Source organism: Triplophysa rosa, linkage group LG5, assembly GCF_024868665.1.
Source record: "Triplophysa rosa linkage group LG5, Trosa_1v2, whole genome shotgun sequence".
Lineage (NCBI taxonomy): Eukaryota > Metazoa > Chordata > Actinopteri > Cypriniformes > Nemacheilidae > Triplophysa > Triplophysa rosa.
The window spans coordinates 17,817,700-17,842,321 of NC_079894.1; the positions used below are offsets into that span (position 1 = coordinate 17,817,700).

The 24,622-nt window shown below is 37.1% G+C and overlaps 2 protein-coding genes across 7 annotated transcripts in view; one reads left to right on the top strand and one right to left on the bottom strand.

The window, feature by feature from the left end:
- The window catches only part of ccdc13 (coiled-coil domain containing 13), a 52,213-nt gene extending 39,431 nt beyond the window's left edge, over window positions 1-12,782 (bottom strand). Inside the window, exon 1 of one of the 2 annotated variants that reach the window (XM_057334305.1) lies at window positions 12,437-12,782. The gene's annotated coding sequence lies outside the window, so the exon portion shown is untranslated. The other variant, XM_057334306.1, reaches the window with a different exon arrangement.
- On the top strand, window positions 596-24,603 carry gjc2 (gap junction protein gamma 2). Of its 5 annotated transcripts, none has more exons than XM_057334328.1 (4): window positions 596-815; window positions 17,089-17,461; window positions 21,096-21,197; window positions 21,700-24,603. In XM_057334328.1, exon 4 carries the CDS (start codon window positions 21,729-21,731, stop codon window positions 22,971-22,973), a length of 1,245 nt encoding a protein of 414 aa, XP_057190311.1. In that variant the 5' UTR covers window positions 596-815; window positions 17,089-17,461; window positions 21,096-21,197; window positions 21,700-21,728; the 3' UTR covers window positions 22,974-24,603. The 5 variants fall into 5 exon arrangements, with proteins under 5 accessions (XP_057190311.1, XP_057190313.1, XP_057190310.1 ...); XM_057334329.1 differs by lacking the exon at window positions 596-815 and adding an exon at window positions 15,328-15,428; XM_057334330.1 differs by lacking the exon at window positions 17,089-17,461.
- The last annotated feature ends 19 nt before the right edge of the window (window positions 24,604-24,622 follow it).

Below are 24,622 nucleotides of genomic sequence, written 5' to 3' on the forward strand. Positions count from 1 at the left end.
TGTTAAATGCATAGTGTTAAACACTAAAGAACAGCAAAGTCTGGAGAAGCATGAGCATCAGTTAGGTGAGAAAAAGTAACACAAAAGTACTTTCAGATACTTTCCACAAAAAGTACCCAAGTACCGTATTTAGTTACTTTTTTATAGAGTAACTCAATATTGTAACTAGTTACTTTTAAAAGTAACTTTCCCCAACACTGCTGATAGAAAGCATGTAAAATGTATTTTTAACATTTACATTTTGTTAATTTTGTAGGATAATTTATAGTTCTGCCTATATTATAATTATACATTTTTGCTCAATTAAATAAAAATCTTTTTCTTCAGCTCTGTTAAACAACCTGAGGGTAAAACGGGGTTCTCCGCTTTGCTTTTAATTGTGCTAAAAAAAATTGCAAAATATAACAAAGAATTTCTCTGACTGAATCTGGACTGAAAACTATAATAAAAGCATCACACACACGTCATCATGCTTTCATCAGACTTGCTTTATTCCTTCAATCCAAGATATCTCAAGATGTAACAAAGAAGGTAACGCAGTGACTAAATCTGTCCGGAAAACCCACAATAAAAGCAACACAAAAATAGGTCTTCATGCTGAGATGTGGCCGCCCTGGCTGGAGAACAATGCATCCATTGCTCCTGAGTGTCACTGCATGTACTTGGTGGTGAGGGGTTTTGAGGAAAAATGATCCATTGTCCATCCCTTCGTCTTGCTGCGGTGATCAAGGCAAAGGTTACGGGTTCATGATCCATCCCTGGCATTTCTACAAACACATACCGTATAGATACTGATCTGCCTTCATTATGGACAGGTAGGTTCACTTTTCAGTTTGCTTGTCAGTGTTGAAATGGTTTCATCTGCGTATATGCACACATGTCTTTGAATAGTAACCTATATAATATATAACATTTTACAAGATGTATGTGAATCAGTGTCAAATAATCTCGGCAATGCCTCTTTTGTTTATGCACAAAACTATAACTAGATGAATCTATGTACTTTGTCTTGAAGTAGGCTTAATTTCTTATTGTAACTGGCTGTCAAAGGTTTTCTGTAACAACAACATTCAGTCAGTTCTGGCATGGATCATGCAACTGTGTCTGCTATTATAGATCAATGAGTAGAATTGAATTAGATCTAATTTAGTTCAGTCAAGTCAAGTTTAAGTTTGTCCCAGTGCCCAGACTCACACAACACAAATGGTTGTTTGGTTTAATTCATTTCCTATCACTCAATGTCTCTCTCTCTTTCTCACATACATCATTCTCTAAATGAAAATCAAGCAAAGCGTCAGTTCTGGCAGGTCACGTGAGTCTAGCTTGCATCAGCCAGGTGCAGCTAATCAATGCCCAGATAGCACAATCCATCTGGCTTACGTCTATTTGACGTCTGAATTTACATCTGCAAGACATCTGCAATACGTAGTTTGCTCATCTGCAATACGTCTCGGAGACGTCTGAACGTCTGTAATACGTCTGCTAAAGATCTGGAGATCTGCTGCGTAAAAACATCTGCTAAACATCTTAGAAAGAGCTGCTTTACATCCATTCTAAATCATAAACATCTTACAGACATCTTCTAGATGTCTATATGATGTCTGACAGCAGACATAACCGAGACGTATTGCAGATGAGCAAACAATGTATTGTAGATGTCTTTCAGATGTAAATGCAGACGTCAAATAGACATAAGCCAGATGTATGTGTGCTATCAGGGTGTTAACCAAAAGTCATACAACACATTCTAGACTGCGTCCTATTTAAGCTGCCTTTCTCTGCTCCTTATCAGCTGCTTAATCGTGCCGCACTAAAACTTGTTATCGCTATCCATGATCATTAGTCTGTGCAGCTCGCAAGTTGTTTGGAATGGATATACATGCAACACACTGTTGCCGCTCATCCAGGTGTATTTGTAAGCAGTATGGGTTTTAAGCCCTCGTTTATAAACTACTTCGCTCAATACGCTCACTAGTTGTTCGGATATGCAACGTGCTATTGCAAATCATATGGACAGTTGTTGGATAATCTTTAGCTTTACCTCCACTATCGCTACTGTGCGCGAGTGTTTGATCTCGCTTGCCAGCATGGGTGCTTTTCTCTCGGCATCTGTTCCGTTAAGCTAGCGACAGTGAGCTGACCGTACTAAGCTTCACCGGAGAATGCATATTATAACGACATTTCCAAGAGTCGACTGTCTGTTTTATGCATTTAGCTACACATTGCGTGTTGTTCCCGCTTACGTCTTACTCAAAATAACTGGCAGGCGTTAGAGTACCTGATCAGTGCTTTAAGTGCAAGATCTTCTCTTGTTTGCACAACGTGAACACCATGTCTCAGACATTGCGAGCCAGAAGTAAGGTATTACACCCTGGATGTTATTGTATTTGGCAAATAGATGCTTGCAGCAATAAGTCACAACAGTGTTTTACTGTATAACTCTAGTGAACATTTAGGTGACACTCTCCGTGTTTCTCATCAAGTGCTTGCTGTTTGGGCTCTGCTTGCTTAAGCTCATCAACGGGGCTCTCAAGTTTCTGCAAGTCATTTCAAGCAGTTCACATACAGCGCACCTTGTATTTCTCACACGGAGAAGTGAGGGGATAAATTTCCCACGCCATATACATTTAATATACGAGGCGCAATACAGAGGGAAGTTCTCTGCCGAGTTCATGGATGTCGCGAGTTATACAGATTCAAAAGTGTGTATCCAGGTAAATCGTGTGATCCTTCTGCAATCATAGTGGATAACTCCTTCAATTGAATGCGATCATGATAGTGAGACCTGGTGCAGGGGTATATAGCCAAATTTGTGCTTATTATTAATGCAGTCACAATGTCTATCTGCTTTGCAACCAGAACCTTTAGGCTACCTGAAACTAAAGGAAGATCTTTTCAGTTAAGACTGATCTTAAGGTCTTATAGCGCTCTGGCTATATTTTCAGTAAGTTTTACACACAGGGTGTATGCTTACCCTGCCTGCTTACTACTAGCTAAGATATTAAAGGGGTCATATGAACCTTAAATATGTGTATACACATTGCATTACATCTAAAACAAACGATAATATTCGTTTTAGCCGTGTCATATGACTCATTTAATATTAAAGGGGTGCTGCAAGGGTGTGTTATGCATTCTGACTTCTTTACAATGTTAAACGTGCTGTCTTCTCATACTTAACATGGTCAACTTGTCAAAAAACGAGTATTTCTGTGCTCGATACACTCCCCCAGCGATCGTACAGGTTTCGGAAAGTTTTTTTTGAACATATAAAACTGTTTTGTAACAATTTTTCTTAGTCCCTTATTGGACAATTCTCCCGGAAAAGCACGCGGCACGCCCACACGGCAGCAAGGAAAGCAGGAGAAGGAGCATGCGCAGACGTCACTTTCACTTGTGTGCAGGAGAGAGAGAGCATACGTTCGCGAAGTTCAGGTGTTTGTTTGTTCACTGCATTTGGGTGATGAAAGTTATATAAACGGTGGATATAACGCTGGATTTGCAGATCGTTTGAAACTGATATATGGAGCTGTCCTAGCGCTAAAAGATGCCGGGCATGAACCGCATGCGGTGAGTGAAACTGGTGTCTGTGTTTTTTTGGCAATAGGAGTGCACGTGCTTTAGTTCAGCCTACCCCTCCCCCCGCACGCGCCATATGCTTTCGGAAATAATCGTAAAGCAGTATCTATCTTTTATAAATGTGATCAAACTAAATACTCTTCGAAGATACGAAGTATGCAATACTACTCTATAGGTACTCAAGATTAATATGAGATTGGCAGAACCACGTGTGTTAGGGCCGCTTTAACAAGATGCGTCACTGCCATTGAAATGGATGGGGAGGAACGCAAAACTCAATATGGCCGCCCTAGCGAAGCTGTGCGCATGCGTAGTATCTAAAGCAACATAAAAAACAATGTTTTTAAGCGCCATATTATCATAGGAAACAAACGTTATGATACAGTTTACATTATTTTTAATTACAATATAATTAGGGCTGTCAACGTTAACGCATGCGATTAATTTTTTCAAATTAACGCGTGAAAAATATTTAACGCAATTAACGCAGCATCCGTTTGTTTTGACATTCTTTGTCTAGCGTTACATTATGTAATCACGCTCTTATTCGTGTACAGCAGGACTAGTCAACTGGCGGCCCGTCAGTCATCTTGACCTGGCCTGCCTTAATATTTCAAATAAGTCGAGAGACTTTAAGAACGGTGTGCTTTAAATGCACGTCCTCCTGAGACGAAACATCTTTAAAAGCCCAAAACGCTGCTACATAATTCCCGCGGCTCATAATGATTTACGTCTTATAAAGCGATTTGATCGGTCAGTCCAAGAAACTTAATGTTATTTACAAGGTTATAATCAGCAATGCATTGCACAGCCACAGGCAATCGGTTTGCGCACGCGATAGGTCGTGTTATAAAACGCGTTTTGTGCCCTTGAAAGTAGGCTAACTGTAGGAAGGGTACACCACGTGAACGGTTGTCTCAGATAAGGGGAAAACGGTGTTGTTTTTATTACTGCATTCATTATGTATAACGGCTATATTTACAAAAAACAGCTGTTCATCTCCCCCAGAACTCACACTATACAAAGGCTCTGCCCTATAAGTGCGTGGGGCACATGAATGCGATTGGATTTCACCCGAAGATGTGATGATAGCGTTCAGTTTCTTGCACAGATCAATTGACTCGCTTTATAAGACGCGAATTTATCATCACAAGGGACAGGGATTACTTTTGTGTTGAATGTATTTGCGTTTTTTACTTTTATTGATTTAACTTTAATTAATTCAACCAAATATCTTCTTGAAAAAACAATGCCACCCACATCTTGGATGTACTGTAGAACTGTGGGTGAGTAAATTAGTTGCAATTTTTGGGTAAAGTAATGCATTAAGGAATATAAAATACAATTAAAAAGACAATATCCTTTTTAATTTAACATCATGAAAAGGCACAAATAGCCTGGATGCAATATTTGTGTGCATGTTTTAATATATGGCCTATAAGTAACAGCAACAAAAACAGTATAAAAGGAACAAAACGAAATAAATAACAGAAATACAAAATAACAGAAGAAATGAGGATATGGTAAAAAAACTGGCCCGCATCCTATTTATACTTTTGGAGTCTGGCCCTCAAAGAAAAGTAGTTGAAGACCCCTGGTGTACAGGCTTTTAAACCACTTAAGCGCGATTTTAAACAGTTGCTTTGACGCGTTCAATGAAGATAGACCGCTTCTAAACTGTGGGAGGCGGCAAAACGCAACGCGAGGTCCAGTCTGGTGTAAACAGTCACGGGCTGAAGGCTGCGTCGGTGAATCTCTGTCAGCGCATCCGTGTTAAGTTCTCTTTCGTGCTTGAATGGATAAAACCACACAAGATTATGTCAGAAAGCCCGTTTTGTCTAGCATTTTCTTAAGCACAGACTTCAAAGTGTCAAATAAAATCTTAAATGAATGCAAAGAGTTGTGAAAATGGGAGTGCGGTGACGGTCAGATCTGCGTACTGAGACAGCTCTTAAAGGGGCCACGTTCTTAAACGTGCTTCTGTGACTCCTGTCACTAATGTTAATCAAAGAACAAAATAAAAGAAGAAATCAATGTGATTTTGTAGCTTTAATGAGAATTCTTCTGCATTTAATTTATAATTTAGCATTAAAGACTGTAAAGTGTTTGAGAACTTCCTTCAATTTCTGTATATTTCTTGATAGCTCTCAATGATATTGTTGATTATTTTAACATTAATTACAGCCATTCAAGTTAATAGAGACATCAGTTACAGTACTAATATCAAAATGTTTTCTTTCATTCATAAAATGACGCTGTTAAAGAAATATGCTGTTTCTACATCAATTTGAAGATTAAATGTGAAATTATTAAAATGTAAAAGTATATTTTAAAATATTATTATTATGTGTGATTAACCGTGATTAATCACAGAAAATGTGTGATTAATCCGATACATTTTTTTAATCGATTGACAGCACTAAATATAATATAAGAAATATCAGTATTCCCCATTCACTCTCATTTGAATTACAACTGTTTTTACTGACCGGAGGTGCGTTGCAAAGATGGCCACCGAGTGGCAGGACTTTCCTAAACGGACTTTGCTACTAGTTTATTCTGCTTGTTAACAACTTGCTCATTCAACTCCGGTGCTATTTGTTGCAGGGTGTATGCTTCCCCTGCCAGCTTTACTACTCGTTTAACCCATTCGGCTCATATCAACTTGCTCATGTAACTCCAAGGCTGCATGGACAGGGGCAGAGTTTTCCCAGAACAGTTTCATTCTGCCAATTTTAAATATTGCTATTGTTTAAATATTTGATGACAGTGGTCCTGACAGAAATGCAAAAATGACAACATTTTGCATACAAACATACAGTATTTATAGTTCCAAAATTAGTTATGCATTGCATGTCATGGATTTGAATGCCAGTAAACATACACTGAAAAATGTGCCATGTCATGTTAATTTTCAAGAGCAAATCTATTTAGTGATCTATTCCCCTGACGTTTTTTAGTTCATTCTTATGACCCTCTGTTCTTTAGGTGAGATAACCGAGTACTCATACAAGACTGAAACTTTAACAAGACTGAAAAGTTGAACCTGCCTTAACCGTTTGACCTACTGGTTACAGGCTTTAAATTGTCTAACAAGATGCCAACTTCAACAGCGCAAGAAAAAACATGTACAACAAAACAGTACAACAAAAAGAGATTCAAATCCTGTCCTAAGATCAGGATTTTAGTTAAAAAAATCAAAAGTTAGATGCTATTTAAATTGTCTCATGATGTTATCTCCAAACGTTTTGTTATTTTATTATGTTCCCTGAGGTCCACTATGTGATGTTTCATCCTTTGCCAAAAACTATACTAAATGAACTAAAAGAATCATTTTGTTTATAAATTAATGACATTTTTTCACCCGTGCACTGTTCTTTTCCCATCTTTTTGCTCCTGAGTATTTAATACTTAAATTTAAAAGCATTATAGCCTACTGAATATCATGTAAGCAAAGTAAAAAACAGCATCAAGATAGTTGCTAAAATTTTATCTGTAGTTGTTTTAGATGCTTTCGTCTGAAGCTACTTCTTGAAGTTACTTCTATCATGCTTGGTTTGCATAGTGTTTTTTTATTATGCTACTTATTGACTTGTAACCTTATAACCTTAACTTTATATAACTTTTAAATATAACTTTTATGTAACCCTACCTAAAATCTTGTATACACAAAACCAAGCTAATATGTTAAATAAGGATAAATAGCTTACTACTGACCCCCAAAAAGCTAATGTTTATCCAACGTGTGCTGTCGAGGTTTTTTGCAGACGTTAACCTTTGAACCATACCATGTCAAATTACAAATAATTCAACTAAAAGACTGTGAATTCAAGAGTGGATGTATGTAAATGTAGTAAATATATATTGGCTTAATAAATTAATGCTGTAGTCATTTATTGTGCATAAAAAGCAATCTTAGCTATTAATGGTAAATAATTAGGTTTTATATTTAATGCTAAATTTATTAACCTGATTCACATGGAAGAACAGAAAATTTAGCCAAAAACGGTCAGTGTAGGAAAGTCTCACATATGGATCCCTTCTAATGTAAGTTATACAAGCCTGCCATCTAGTGGTTGTCAGTTTTTTAGTCCCTGTTCTGTTGGGTGGAGTTTTGTTAAATCGTTGTACTACTAAAACAATGTGCCATGCATAGCACGTTTTGCTTTATTTGTGCAATAAATAAATGAATAATACAATTAAATCAGACCTATTACATCATGGTTGTCTCGTGTGTCACGTGTACTACTGTAATTTAACTGGTAGAGCATTGCATTACAGCACACAGCTCAAAGGTCACGATTATTTTTCAGGAAAGAAATACTGCAAAAAAAACCTGCCGGAACACACTGTTACTTTACAGGGGCGCAACTGCACATTTTCTGAGGGGTATGCGAGATCAGTATTGGCGCCCCCCCCCCCCATCGGCCACCCCAATATAGAAAACACACAACAAAAAAAAATCCGCAGACAAGTTGTATATTACCTTTGGAGTCATTCTATTTTACATCATGTGAAGGTGACAATCAGATTTGCATCTATAACAGAAGCATAAAGGTTTCCTTTTACAGAAACACTTTTCCAACTCTTCACAGTGTAACAGATACACAATTCTGAAAAGATAAATAACAATCTGAAAAATAATGAAACAAAGGAGCAAAAAGTAGTAAAAGTACATAAAGTTTATGTTCAGACATACACAATAAATTAGGGCAGAAACTAACGATTATTTTAATAACCGTATAATTGGACAAGAGGGTAAAGAGTACCTGAAAACCATACTTAAGTAAAAGTACAGATACCTTGCAGTGAAAATTACTCCATTACAAGTTACAAGTCACCAATTCCAAAACGACTTCAGTAAAAGTCTTCGAGTATCTGATTTTAACAGTACTTGAGTATTTTACTCATACTGAATGTAGGCTCAAAGCAGCACTAGTCCTCAACACTTAAGAGACAGTCAGTGAAAAACAAGAAACAGTCGATTCGTGAGGAGAGCAATCGCATTTATTTTCTTAAATCATATAAGACTGAACACCTCAAAATTGCAACAAATCATGGTCGACACCATAACCTACATCTATTACAAACACCCAAGTCTCATTTAAGCTCAAGTGCTCATAAGTAAGCCAACATTCTTCAAAAAGGTCTCTTCAATATAACGGATAAATAAAATAATGTTAGGTAAAATTAAAAAGTCAAAGCCAGCGATTGTCAACTACCTGATAATGCACTCGTATTCACATAAAGAAGTAAGGGCAAAATTCACAAGAAGTACCTTCAATGCCCTTAAATGACAATATTAATTCTTCTGTAGCAAAAATAAACTGCTGCAAAAAAAAGATAGGTGCCATGCAAAATGTAATGTGTAATTGCATTAGTCATTACAAATGTAGTGGAGTAAAGAGTACATATACTTGTTCAAAAATGTAGTCAAGTAGAGAGTAAAAGTTGCTAATATCTTTAATACTCAGTACAACTACAAAGTAGCCAAAAAGATACTTAAGTACAGTAACTAATTACATTTACTCCAATACTTTACACCACTGTTGAAAAGATTGTTTTTTTTAAATCGGATAAAGGAAACAATTCAGATCTTTTGCATAATAACTAAATAAAGCCCCTAATAAGGCTATTTATTGTATTCTTTGAAAAGTGAGTTTCACTTATGTCTAGAATTTTGACATTTAAAACCTTTAACAAAAAAGCTTGTCGTTTTAAACAATAAAACTTCTTTAAATATCCCAAATATAAGTAACAATCGAGTTGTAGCCCATTAGAGATGTGCTGTGAGGAAATAAACTTATTTTGATCTTTAAAGTTATACATTTAGATTATTCCCTTTCCTTCAACAAAAAGTATTACTGTATTAACATTATTTATTATTATCAGAATAAAACGAATAAGACGTATCACATGATATACTCGCGTTGTATAACGCAAATATTCAAACGGTCTTTGTTTTTAAACTTAGGCCTACTTTAAAACGAATGCTTAGTTTGTGGTTCATTAATATTTAATAAAAACACAACAATAAAATAGCCTATGTTAAACATACCTTTACTGTGCATTTATAATTAAAATGTTATTGAAAAAACGACATAAGATGGATAACAGATATTATAAGGCAAATAAATAAAAAATCTTTGGATTTTCCCCTTGCTTTAAGCATTTTTAGTTAGTGGTTCACATTTTATGAAAACATCATTAAAGTAAAACAAAGACAAACTCACTTACATTGAACGCTCAAATTATTTTTTATTAACAAACGTTCTTTTTTGCGCTCTTGTCTCTGTCATCCTGTCAATCATTGCGCTGTTTCAGTGTCCACTCGTAATATCTCCGGTGCTCTGTGCTGTGCGCTGTTTGCAGAAGATGCAACTGCTCGCGTTATGTGAAGGACACGGACCGGATGTTCAAACTTCACAGCTCGCGTTGTCAAATGGGGGAAAACGCGTCCGACGATTAAGGAAGAACCCGATAATGCGTGATAGTGGGAGACTTAACAGCTTTAACAACCGTCTCAGACTCTCCCGAATGTAATTATAAAGCTCCTTCATCATAGATTTATTTTATAAGCGCCAAAGATGTAGGCCTAGATGTGACCTGATATTGTATTATAATATGAACTACCTCTCAGGCAACGTTAAATAACTTTTTTTTACTTGTCAATTTACTTTTCATTTTCATGTTCTGTTCTGCGCTTTGGGAATTTTCTTTGCTCGATCCATTTGGTCATTTGACTGTCAAAGAGTGATTGGTTGACATAATAACTTGATTAAATGAATTATATATTTATTGAACTCGTTTAAAATGCTAGACAAAAGTGAAACTAAAACGTTTTAGATAATGACTTTTTCGTTATATTTTTATAACGTTTTATTTCAAAAAATGTTACATAATATTTTGGCACAATGGCGCCCCCACTTGTGCGGCGCCCCTATGCACCGCATATACTGCATACCCCATTTTTGCGCCCCTGTTACTTTAGATAAATGCATCTGCCAAATGAATAAATTTACTGTACTTATAATTACACGTGTCCATCACTGTAATATAATACTGAAGGGTCAAGTGGAGATATAAAGTAAAAAAAGTACATGAAATACATCACTGCATAATTACATTACTCTGCTACACTTAATTCTACCACAAACTAAAATAATGAACTTAAGCATCACAACATCAGCATTTTAGTAAACCCTCATTCTGAGACTATGACCTCATCTACATATATGATCGCCTGTGCATAATGATGGTTAATGATGACAATTATTACTGTCAGAGCTAAAGTGGGGAGACCCAGGGCATGAGGACACTGCGGCTCTGCTGGTGTAGACTGGGGGCTTTGAGTTGGAGATGTGGTCCTATGTTGCTATGGCAACCCTGATTACCCCGAGAGCGCTGAGACTCTTTGAGGCTTGCTTTGACCCCCACATGACATGGCCAGTTTTGACAAGATCATGTGAAAGATTAAGAGCCTCAGGCATCCTAAAGTTGAGTGTTAAACAACTTGATGAGTGTGTGTGTCTGAACTTGTGTATCTGTGTGCGTACTGCAGCTGAACGCGGCATGAGCAAATTTGGACGGTTGGATGCTCTTTCGCTGTTTTGTAAATTATAAGGGTATTAATGAAGGACTGATTTGGTGGAAAACATTTTGCATGAAAAGGCATTATGGGGATATATTTTAAAAACATAGTTATTTTAAAGGCAAACTGTGTGCTTAATAGGATGTGCTACATGTGCTAAAGCACCACTCCAGTATTCTTAAGAAAAAGTAAAAATGTTGTCTTTTAATGCTGTTATTTACTGTCGTCTCTATAAATGCCACACGTGACACATTCCTGTGATTATTAAATCCAGCTAGAGTGAATGAGACAGTCTGTGTCTGTTAAACTTCTGTTTATAAAATAGTGTTCTTACTTGAACTGCGCCAAAGGAAATGGAAAATAGACTCTTATCTGGAAAACCTCTCTTGTATTTTTTTCTCTCTCAACTGACGTATGCATGTTGAGTTACGACAAAATGTTCCCAATTACTAGAATATTTAGAGAGATATAACAGTATCTATTGTAAATGTATTTTATAGCTTACGGTTTTTAAAAAGTTCATGTCTGAAATACGACTATAAAACAGTAACAAATCTATCGTATCATTAAACTGGAGCCAAAATAACATTTTGCTTTTTTCAATGAACACAATTTCATCACATTTATAAATCATGAAACACTGTGAAAATTATTTTCCCTAGCAAATCATATCTTTGTAAGGATAGCTTTTTGAGGACTTTAGCTATTTTGTTTTGAATGGGGAATTTACTTAAACTTACTGGAACAACTGGGAACATTGTGCCTTGTCCTTTGATGCGAGATGCCCACGTAACATGCCTTTATGGGGCATAGTGGCATACCTTTATCATTTTTACCTGAGCATCATGAATTTTAGAAGCTTTGCATTTGCATTGTGCAACGCACGCTCCTCAAGTGTGACTACATTCACATTATAACATAACCTCTCCTTATTGCTTTATTTTTTTACTACATTTGGGAATTTAGGATTGGGGGGGGGGTAGAGTCGTAATCTGGCGGGGAGTCCAAATTCGGCAGAACACCGGCGCATTGCTCTTATAAGTGAAAGTTAACATAAACGCATCATATCTATAAAAACTGAAAACATGCTCTCTATGAGTGAATGCACAAACGCATTATGTCTTTACACTGTGCACATTGTTTTTATAAGTGAAAATACACAGGACAAACGCATCATATCTATAAAAACCGAAAACATGACCCATTATGAATCCAGCATTTTACTAACATTCGTTTGTGAAGCATCCCAGTGTAAAGTGACTTCACCTGATGTCTTCTGCACATTCCGTTGAGAAAAAAAACGAACCCACAGCGTCTTCAGAGGCTCATATGTCGCGAGTAAATGAAGACTTATGTTCAGTCTTGAATCCAACAACAAAAGACCTTGTTTGTTTACTAAACATTCTTGTAGCTCACTGAAAGTAGTCCAGCGTGAAAACAATGGCGGACAGTGTACAAGTTGGGGTGGGCGGATCGATCCTGAAGTATCGATACTTCCGATCAATCCTAACATTAAAATATCGATACTAATGTGTTTTTAGTTTTTACTACTGATGTAGCTAATAATTGTGTAATGAAGAAAAACTATTTCCCATACACCTAGTTTTGTACACGTTGCTCCTCCCTGCCCTGCTGTGTTTTGTAGTCCGCTTTCACGTGACAGCGCCAAGCGCAAGCACGCGTGGAGTTTTTCACCTCGGTGAATAAAAACACTGCGAACTGCGATGTATGGCAGTGGGCTTTTGCGGGTAAAAAGTCAAAGATTGAAAGTACTTTATTGTTTAAGCACTTTATTTACTTTGCTTCTCAAACAATTGTGTGCACTTCGTTTATAAATTCACTTGAAAAGTGTAATGAAAGGGAAACATGTTAATTTGTTCTGTTATTTTATCTAAACATTACACTGAACAAAAACGGAAAAGCAGTTTTAAAATCTTTGTTCTTGAGTAATAATTTTGTCCACTTTGGTTTTTTTTAAAGCTAGAGAAGTAGTAGGCTACTGGGATAACGAGAAATTGTTTTGTTATATATCGTTTTTCTGTTCTGTTAATCTGTTATTGTTACTATTTTCCAGTAATAATTTGGTGCAAAGTTCATGTTTGCAAATTCGATTACAGGAATAAATAACTAAATAAATATATTTATTTGGTTTAAATTATGTCCCGTGTTTTAACATCTACATGATTAATTTAGCCTACAGGCACATGAAAATGTATTCAGATTTAGCATATTAATGATGCATTCATCTTATAAATCATGACATTTCACCTACAGGAAAGTAAATGTAAGTTCAAGTGAATGCTTTTTAAAAGTAAAAGATATCGGCAATACTGGCCCTCATTTACTTGGTATCGGATCGATACCAAATTTTACAGTATCGCCCACCACTATGTACAACTCGATGAGGGTGGAGACAGCAGTCCATCAGCAGTCATGGGCATGGCTCAATCAATGTGACGTCAGATAACTGAGAGAATGCCAACAACTCATTCAAGAGGACAGTTGAGGTTTATCGGGGATTTAAAAAAAAAATGAATGGGTGGATTTTTATCATTCTAGGGTGGTTCTGTACACACACTCCTGACACACAGATATATTAAAATAACATTTAAACGTGCATTTTGTGGATTAGGACCAGTGTGATCTTTAAAGGACCAGTGTGTCATTTTTTGGAGGATCTATTGACAGAAATGCAATATAATATACATGACTATGTGTTTAGAGTTGTATAAAGACCTTACATAATGAAGCGTTATGTTTTTCTTACCTTATAATGAGGTATACACTCGGGTCCCCTTGCATGGAATGTTGTTGCCATGTTGTTTCTATACTATCCCTAAACTGTAAATCTGCTCTACAGAACGCATTTCGTAAATACTTTATCTCATTCGGAAAAAAATAGAAAACGTGATGACATCTTAATCCTCTCTCAGCCTCTGTAGTGCTTCGAAAGGGAGGGGTGGAGTGAGCGGTTGGTTGCAATTCGTGCAATTTCTGAGTTCTGATAGAAGTTAAATGTGCCGGCACAAATTTGGTTATACTGCATAAAAAGCCTACTAATACATGACAAGTTTTTGACAAATTGTTTTTTCTCTTTATTATGACAGGTGGTCTAATAAATCTTTCAAGCACTGCATATTATTCTTAATAAAAATGGCCTCTGTAATCAAACATTGCTCTGTGACTAAAATGGCTTTCATCCTCAGCTCATCCTCTCAAACAGACATTGCAGAAGGGAACGCGCACATGATCCAGTCAATTCCACATGGGGAAAATCTGCCCTCATTAAATATTTACTCTGAAATACATAACAGTATGTAAGTACAGTACATTTTACAGCTCTTGTGTTAGAATGCAATACAGGTTAAATACAGTAGTTCAAACATTAGATGCATTTAGTGCCTGGTCAGTGACCAGGCAACACTTCACAGTCACTTACTAGCATGATGCTTTAGCGCTTGATGTGTATAGCTGAGAGTTTATGATGGTCCAGTGATGTCCTTCTGTTCTTGATTAAAGCGCTAGCCGAACAAGGGACTTTTGGTCAAAGTTTCTCTGGTAATGTTGGCATGAACCTCTGGGCACTTGTTCTAAGTCACCTCCGTAGACTCGTATTTTCATCAAACTCCGTGCAAGGGGCATTGACCCAAAGGCAGGCTGAGCCCGGCTCAAAGAGAAGATGTAAACAAATGAGACTGACGCTATACAAAATCGCCTATAGGTTGGCCGCCGCGCTAGCTGACGGGTCGAGCCCAAGTGTCTGAGTATGTGTGTATGTGTATTTGTCTATGACTGAAAGAGAGACAGTATAGAAGTGATTCTTCAGAATGTCTTTGGAGTTCTTTATGTGTTGTTTAGATTGGTGCAGTCTCTGCTTCTCTGCGGGCACTGCTCAGTCACATGGCTGGTTTTGATCTATTACATAAACTCGGACATCTGTGACCACAGACCAATTCCATTAATTTAAGATTTTGGGAGAAACTTGAGAGTTAACATTAGAAGGAGAGAAAAATGCTCACTGCACCAGGGTTTATAACGGGATCATTATCATGCAGATACCAAACACTCTCATCTTCCTAGTATTGCATCATTGTGACTCTGCATAGAAGTTAATCTCACGTTAAAACTTTGCAGAAATGGCACGTGCGCATGATTCATGCTGCATCCCTGAAAGAGGACACTTGGAAGGGTAGCTGGATCCCAAATGAAAGTCTAGCAGAGAGGATCATTGCGAGAATCCCCAAACAGCGTCTGTCATGTAAGTGGCCACACTGACATGGCCTCTGGAGGATGGACACCAGCAGCCCAGCTGTGTGGGTGGACAGCAGGAAAAGAACACGCACATCTGCAGAAGTCCACTTCTAGTTTTCTGCCCAGTGAACATACAATGCCCTCTTATGGCAATCCCTCTAGACAACTGCCTATTTTCTGCAGATCAGTGTAGAGAGGAACAAATTACATAAGACATTGCGTTTTAAAATAACACCAAAACATAAAAACATTTGTCAGGATCTCTCTAGAGGGTAGAAAGAAAATGTAATCACTATTAAAGAAATAATCAGGCCTTCCTACCCACCAAGAAGGGCAGTTGTTAAAGAGACCACAAAACCAGATCACTGACAGAGCTGCAGAGCTTCAGCTTAAATGGAAGAAACTGTCCAGACATCAACAACTTTCTCAGCACTCAGTGTCTTTGGGAAAGTGGCTGGAAGGATGTAACTTTTGAGAAAGGTTAGGTCACGCCTTGAGTTTACTAGGACCCACGTGACACATCCTAAAACTTTTCGGGAAGAAAGCATAGTAGCCCGACTAGGTTGACCTAAAAACACCCTACCTCAGGCTTGGTGGCACTGACAACAGCATGCTCTGAGGTTACCTTTACTTATTTCTTTTTTAAGACAGCTTTAAATGTGGCTCCTCCATTTAAAATCGTTTCTGTCTTAGTTTAATTATATTTTGTCTTTCTTAAAAGAATAGTCCCAAAAAGAAAAACGTTAACATAAAAATAGAAAAACCAAACGATACAAGCCACTTAATCTGTTAATATATTCTGTTGCTGTCATATTAAATTAGCCTAGCCATAAGACTGGCGTCCCCTAATATGACCTAAACATGCCGTCTACTGCTGTTAAGTGTATCTGCCATATCTCAACATACAGCAAATGAAGATGACTATACATAAACCTCATCATGACACAGAACTAAGCCCAGTTTTATGGTAATTACTTGTGGAAAAATGTAAGATCTGTTTTAAACCTATAAAAAATTATATAAACAGAAAATTATATAATCCACAAACAAGCCCAATTTAGCACCAACCAAAGGCAGTGTGAGAACCTGGGCCTGCACTCTACAGAATCCCTGGAGAGAGAATCCCCAGTGTAAACGTCCGAGTATGTTGGAAAAGACACGCCGCAGTGCTACGCTTGTCCTGTGTCTCCGTCCCATCTCTGGCTCCTTGCCTGGGCAGAACATCTAAATATTATGACACAAGAAATGACAGAGCATACCTGGCGGAGACATTCTACACTGTGGCAATGCGCTCTATTTCTGTATTGTGCCGCATCTTTCTTGGATGGCTTCATAGCAACTTCTGTAAAGAAAAGAAAACAAGAACAACAGCAGACAGATCATATTTTCAATGAATAACTTAAAATAATAACTACAATATATAAGGAAACAATTAGCCGATGAAAAAGTGGAATATTAAAATATTTCTAAATGTCCTGACATAGCAAAACTTGCACTGTTTAATAGTGAATTTAAAAAGGAATCCAATACTGAATTCCATTAATTATGAAGTAAACTAGAATGATTTTCATCTGTACAGATTTTGTCCTGCTATATATGTATAATATTATTGACACATGTCCAGTATTGAGCACTGTATGTAATAGTGACCTTGCAATGTTCTACAGATGCTTCAATAACCATTTGAGTGCTGGCGCACAGCAGCGGTCAATCTCCCAGTTTGAACCCTTGTCATGGGGTCATTCGCCCGAGGAACTTTTTCTCCCGCATTTTTTTCTCTTTTTATTTCCTCTGCTGGCTCTTGGGAGGTGTAAAACAGTCCAGACTCAATGCGTGAGACAGACGCCCGCTCTTGCGCTGTGGAGAATGTGGGATGTGATGCTCTTTGTGTGCAGCTCAGTCTGCCGCTGTTACAGCTCTTAGATGATCATGCCTCATCACTTCATTTGACTGTGGAGAGGCCGCCGCAGTTTCGCGGGAACTTATGGCCGGATGGAGCGCGCGTCTTTTGGAGGAGTTTCCCTGCTGCAACTTCTTAAGGTCTGTGTGCGCGCTTACCTCGCAGTTTGCGATCTCATAACTGTCATGACGAACGAATGTTAGTGAGGGGTCTGGACAGGTTCTTCTCAATATAAATATTTTACTTCTATTATTGTTGTATGTATGTTTTGTCTTTTTTTTACTTTTTGATAAATTTTAAATCTCTGTAAATGCAATCGCAATTTTTTAAGTTATTTTAAATTTATTCACGTATATATTCTTAAAATGAATGCTTACTTGTTAATTCATATTAATTAAAATTATTGTAGTAGCTACATTTTTAAGGGTTTGATAAATATAGCAAGTGTAAAGTGTAATTAAGCAGAATTAACTGTTCCACAAGGCTAAAGTCTGATCATTTAATGATGAGATAAGGAGAATCAAAGTTGAATTAACTATGATTCTTTCACATGGCCTTACTCAGTCAGTATTAAAGATATTAAGGTTATATTTATAACATTTTTATATTATAGTATAAAACAATAAATCACAAAAAAATGGCAATATGCATGTATGCATGCCATGGCTTTCCTTTTGAGTTGGTCAAAAGCAAGTGCATGTTGTTACACCTAGCTGAATTTTTCCTATCTATATGTCTAATAAGGTTTTTTAGTCTTTTAATTTATTTAGCAGTTTTATTTCTAGAACAGATAACATACAAACAAATGCATATAAAGAAATGTAGCTGCCTGAGAAATTTATCAGCAAAGAAATAAATATTTACAATAAAATCACCAAACCAAATTTTCCACATCCCATATGTGAGATTAATTTCTTGGAACGCAATACACATTGCTTGTGTTAATATCTACATTTTAAAGTGCTGTGCATCATTTAGGTGTAGTTTATTCATTATCAATCATTGATTGCTCAAATAAAATTGAACAACACACTGAGCAATGTTCAATATTGTGGAGAAATCCACAGCACAGTCTTTTAAACAAGTAAAAAAATCTGGCAACACCTTCATTACATTCAGTGAACTGGATAAAGCGAACTGGCTAACCCGATAAAACATTTCACCCTGGTTTAAGATTAATTAATTCTTTAAACAAAATCCTGTGGCTTAATTCTTCATTTCAGACTACTCCATCATGAACTCTTTATTTTAGCTATATATTTATTAAAAGGTTACACACTTTTTTAGACTTTCCTTGAAAAGGATCCACTCAGGCAAACATCTATTGTCCCTGAGGTGTCTAAGGCTACGAGGTTCCTCGAATAGTGAGTGCCATCTGTTTCTAGTTACCTTTGCTTTCCTCCGTGATACACACAGTGAGCCTGTGGCTCTTGTCTGTTAAGATGGCACGAGAGATGGCTCGTCCCACATCAGGACATGCCATGCTGGAAACGTGAACAAGAGCCAATTCGTATACTCCAGAGAAGAGCAGTTGTTTTGCAAACCTTTCCAGGTTATTGAAAACATAAAACTGTGCTTGAGTTGACCCCATGGTCTGCTTAACATATAGAAGACAGTACATTTTTATTTTATTTCTTTGTATGTCACTCAAAAAAATGTTTTTTGATGCTGTTCACTTAACTTGAACAAATCACTTTCATTTAACACAATTGTATAGGTTTCTAGCTCAAACTTGCACTAAAAAAAGAAGCTTTTTGGTTGAACATAATTCAATCATGGACAGTGGTTCCACATGTTTGAGTCATGTTTTCTTAACATGAAATTAACATGTAGAGAGAACATGACTGAATCAAGTAAACCCACCAAGATACTCTTCTGCACAACTCTTAAAACAGACGTCACAAAAGCTCTTTAAAATGCCAACACAACAGAATACTACACTCTAATAGTAAGCAACCATTAAATCAATATTAAAAATTATTGATTTGTCATTGTTAATGGCATTGAATCATAATAACTTTTGCACCCACAATTCATGTTGAAAAAATGAAATTTCCTCAAACCATTATTGTGATCAGTGTTTGCTTTAGTTGGGAGCTTGATTCTTGACATTGTTAAGTCAGTTCCTCCTTTCTTCTGTTCTCTTTCAATGCTTGTGAGTGTGTTTAATGAACGCACATGTAAAGCATTAAAAAGTGATGTGTCACAAGAGGACAGTTATAGTTATTTGCTTTTATGGTGTGTTATAAAATGAAGAAGCTGCTTTAAATTTATAGTAAGATTGACTGATGTGTTCTGGTCACAAATGCAAAATAGGCAAAGTTTTTTTGACACGTTTAAACATCAACAGTCATCATACAAACCTCAACAACGGTGACAATCATCAAACTAATTCAGATAAACAGATCAACTGCAATGCATGCTGGGAGTCAGGAATGAGTTTTGTACTATGATGTTACCCAGCATGCATTGCAGCATTAAGCATTCTTTTGCTGATTGTCACCATTGTTGAGTTTCATACACTTATTCTTGATGTCTAATTGATTCAACAATATAATTTCCTCTATATTATCACATATTGTTAACAATAACACAACAATCTCATGAACAACATATCAGTATCTTCACAATGACTACACTGGTCATGCTGGACCCTCGTTTTCTTTGCCGCAACAAATGTATAACAAAACTATTTTAATAGGCAAAGAAAATCTAACAATAAAAGACAAATCAAGAGCCCAACTAAAGCAAACACTGATCACAATAATGGTGATTTGTTCTTCTACATGTTAATTTCATGTTGAGGTACTTGATTTATTTATGTTGTTGCTACATGTTAATTTCATGTTGAGAAAACATGACTCAAACATGTGGAACCACTGTCCATGATTGAATCATGTTCAACCAAAGAGACATTTTTTTGAGTGTTTTAACCTTTTTTTATCAAATAATGTTACTCATATTCATTGTGGAATGAAAAATGACACTGCATGCACTTCTCAACTTTTCATGTAAATATTTGGAAAAAGTAGAAATACTGCATGTATCCTCTTCGGGACCTATGACACTATTATAAGTGTCACAGTAACCACAATAAATTTGATTTAAAAACAGCAATAAATTTGATTTAAAACTATTCAAATAAGCAAGACTTAAAGGAAACAGTCCACCCAAAAATGGAAATTCTGTCTAGCCACAATTGGAAGAATGGCTTTATAAATGTATTTGTTCTGTTGAACACAAAATATATTTTGAAGAATGTTGGAAAGCAAACAATTCTGGGGCACTTTTGACTATACCATTGTCATTTTTCCTGCTATGGTAGTCAATGGTGCGGCCAAGAACTGTTTGGTTACAAGCATTCTTCCAAATATCTTTCTCTGTGTTAATCAAAACAAAGAAATTGATTCAGATTTAGAACAACTCGAAGGTGAGTAAATGATGACAGAATTTCTATTTTTGGGTGAACTGTACCTTTAAATATTTTCACATGAAAAGAGTTATCTGATATAATGTCCGACATAAGAGCAGGATTTGGGTTTAGGTGAAACAGAAAGAACAATTGTTATTTCATGTCAAAAATGTGCATTAAAAATGAACTATAGGCCTATATAATTTATATTTGTATTTGTAAATGTATGATATGTTAACTGTCACATCACTTTTTCATTGGCTTTCAGTTGAAGATGTACAGTTACAATTTCCAGATATGAATGTTACATCAAACTCAAGCTTTGAAGGTTGAGTGACTTTGTGGCCTCGTTCTGTCCTCAGGGTCATGTTTGGAAGCACAAATTCAACTGCGACCTGAAATAAACCTCAATTCAGGAATGACATGAAATGTGGGCAATGTGTGTGAGGGAGAGGTACACTCAGGTGTGTATGCTGCTTCCTTGCCTGAGAGGAAAAAGAACTGCACATCCCGTTATCCTGTCGTGCTTGTGCAAAGACCTTTTATCCTTATCAAGAGGTCAACAAAAGTCTTTGATTATGAAAAATGTATGAATTGGCACGTTTTAATATTTAAAAAAGTGGACATAATGTGGCTATTTGAACACTCTACACTAAAAGGTATCGTCACTAGCCTTTCCAAAACCTCGGATGTCCAAAGTTTTTCAGGAAATGGAAAAACATTGTACTTAAAAAATGATTAAATACTGTGTTTTGAAAGTTGACAAGCATTTTATAATACTTTTTATTGGTTAGATATTTTCTCATTCAGAGACAAACATAAATGATGACTAATAATAATGATTTATGGCTAAATTTAAAATCACGAAATGTGGAGATACAAGGTTTCAGAGGGAAACCTGCGATATGTCAACTGTTAATGTGTCTGTGTGCACTGCTAACCTTTCCTCTTTTCTTCTGCTTACAGATCATAGGTGAAAAGTTTATATCACCAACATGAGCTGGAGCTTTCTCACTCGACTTCTGGAGGAAATCCACAACCACTCCACGTTTGTGGGGAAAGTGTGGCTGACCGTGCTAATTATTTTCCGCATCGTTCTGACGGCCGTTGGCGGTGAGTCGATCTACTCAGACGAACAGACAAAGTTCACCTGCAATACTAAACAGCCCGGCTGCGACAACGTATGCTACGATTCCTTCGCCCCGCTCTCGCACGTACGGTTCTGGGTTTTTCAGATCATCATGATATCCACCCCCTCTGTCATGTACCTGGGTTACGCCATTCATAAGATCGCCCGTACCACAGAGGAGGAGCGACGCAAACATCAGAGACACCAGAGGAGGAGCCGCGACAGCCGGTGGAGAGACGGACAGCCCCTTGAGGAGGTTTTAGAAGAGGAGGATGATGACGCAGAGCCGATGATTTATGAAGAAGACAATTTGGATGCACAAGAGGTCAAACCGGAGATGGATAAAACCAAAAGTCAAGACCCTGTGAAGCACGATGGTCGTCGCCGGATCATGCAGGAAGGCCTGATGAGGATGTACGTGCTTCAGCTTTTATCCCGTGCCATCTTTGAGGTGGGATTCCTCACAGGTCAGTATCTCCTCTATGGCTTCCGCGTGAACCCCTCGTACGTCTGCGACAAGATCCCGTGTCCACATCGGGTAGACTGCTTCGTCTCACGACCCACAGAGAAGACCATCTTTTTGCTTATCATGTACGTCGTGAGCTGTCTTTGTCTCCTGCTCAATGTCTGTGAGATGTTCCATTTGGGGATCGGTGCCTTCCGTGATACACTCCGTAAGCGTCGAAACCAGGGCCGACGAACTTCCTACGGCTTCTCATACTCCAGAAACATTCCTGCATCTCCGCCAGGTTACAACCTAGTAATCAAATCTGACAAGCCAGGTCGGATTCCCAACAGCATCATTGCACACGACCAGAACAGTGTGCTTCCAGAGCAACATTGCACAAGCCCTGATGAGAATATTCCGTCTGACCTGGCTAGCTTACATCACCATTTACGAGTAGCCCAGGAACAACTAGACATGGCTTTTCAGACATACAACACAAAATATGCTCATACTTCCAGAACCAGCAGCCCTGTGTCGGGTGGCACAATGACAGAGCAGAACCGGGTCAATACAGCCCAAGAGAAACAAGGGGCACGGCCTAAAGCCAGCACTGAAAGGGTTGGGACAATAGCAAAAAATGGTAAGACATCCGTGTGGATTTAAATCCACAATGGGAAACTCTTGACTACTCTTTTGTGGACCATCATATTTGGAACACATGAAGCATTTTTTCTTGCTAAACTACTACAGTTAGGCTCCATTTCTCCAATGTTCTCAAGTAGAGGGATAGGGTTAATTTCTTTGTATTTATTGCTTTACCTGTGCTCACCCATCCTCTGAGCAATTCTTATTGTGCTTCTACTTATATTAAGTGTTATGTTCCTTTAAATTACTGTACAATGCATGTATTTCTATTGACCATATTGGAAAACAACACCAATTTTCACTTTAATGGATCATCAGTTTTAATTCACTTCATTCATATTCTCCACTCAAGGTGAAAGTGAGACGCTACCTTGACTCTTTTTCTAGAGAAAATAAAATCTATTGACAAATGACATTATCCCTGCCTTTCTTCTAACCATCATTCAAATCCTAATAACCACTGTTTGACATTCAGCTCTTGTTAGTGATTATATTTAGTGCCGAGGGGCAATTCATGACAGTACGTTTATCGTGTTTGTTGCAGTGGTCTTTATCAACCTCGTTCTATGTTTATGAAAATGTCTTTATGATATGTTCATTTCTGTTTCTCAGCTGTGGCACGACTAGCTTAGCTCTGTAAACAGCTTAACTACCAGCAGATTTAATTCAACTCAGTTGAATGGAAATTAAAGAAGCATTCCAGACTTAAACCAAATCCCGACGTGTTAAACAACTGACATGCTGTTACTCTTGACAACTGGTCTATTTACTGTTCCTGCATTGTTTCAAAAGTGACAGCAGCTCTCTTAGTGGCTCTCAGTACATCTTGTGTTAGGCTTTCCTAGGTTATTTAAAATTAAACTTGGCTCAGGCTGTGTTAAAAGATGATGGCTAAAGTCGCCCATAATTCCACAATAATGCTCTGTTGCAAACCCTAGTTTGCTATGCACCCATTTAGAATATTTAACATGGGCACATTTTTACATTTGCTCGCTGTTCCAGTCAGTAAGTAGCAAATAAAAAATGTACTAAGTTTTGAAACACAGCCCATAAGTGAATGTTTATATGCTTTTAGAAAGCAGAGACACGTATTGACAGAGAATCCCCCATCCCCAAATCAGACCCTGGTCCTGCCCCAAAATCATGCCATTGGTTGAGCCAATGTTGCCATGTTGGGATGGTTGGTGTTTTGATAGTGCCAAAGTGTTTAGTGAAATCAACCTTATTTGTCCCTACATATTAATTTAATTAATTATTTTTTACTTTTAAAGAACTATAAACATTACATTTTAACGTCTATGTTAATTTTTTGTATTTTGTACTGATTTCTAAAACTATTATGCAAACCATATTTCTCTGAGCTGTTCTGTGTATATTGTTACTGGTTATATAAGGAACCATGATATCATGCGGTTGCAACTGCGGAACATTAATGTTTAGTGCAAGTGCAATGTCAATATTAATCAAAATCATGTTTAATTTGCACCACAGTTGAACTTCTCAAGATAAGCTCTGCAATATTTATTTTAAGTATAAAGAAATGGTTTTCCTGATTCTGCACTATTTGTTTTCAAAATAAATGTTAATTTAATTTTAAAATCACTCTCCCAAAATGTGCCTTTACTAATTGAGACCGTAATCATGATGTTTAATTCATGATTCAGAAT

Coding starts and splice junctions, on each gene's coding strand:
- gjc2 (XM_057334328.1), top strand. CDS start 21,729: ATGAGCTGGAGCTTTCTCACTCGACTTCTGGAGGAAATCCACAACCAC.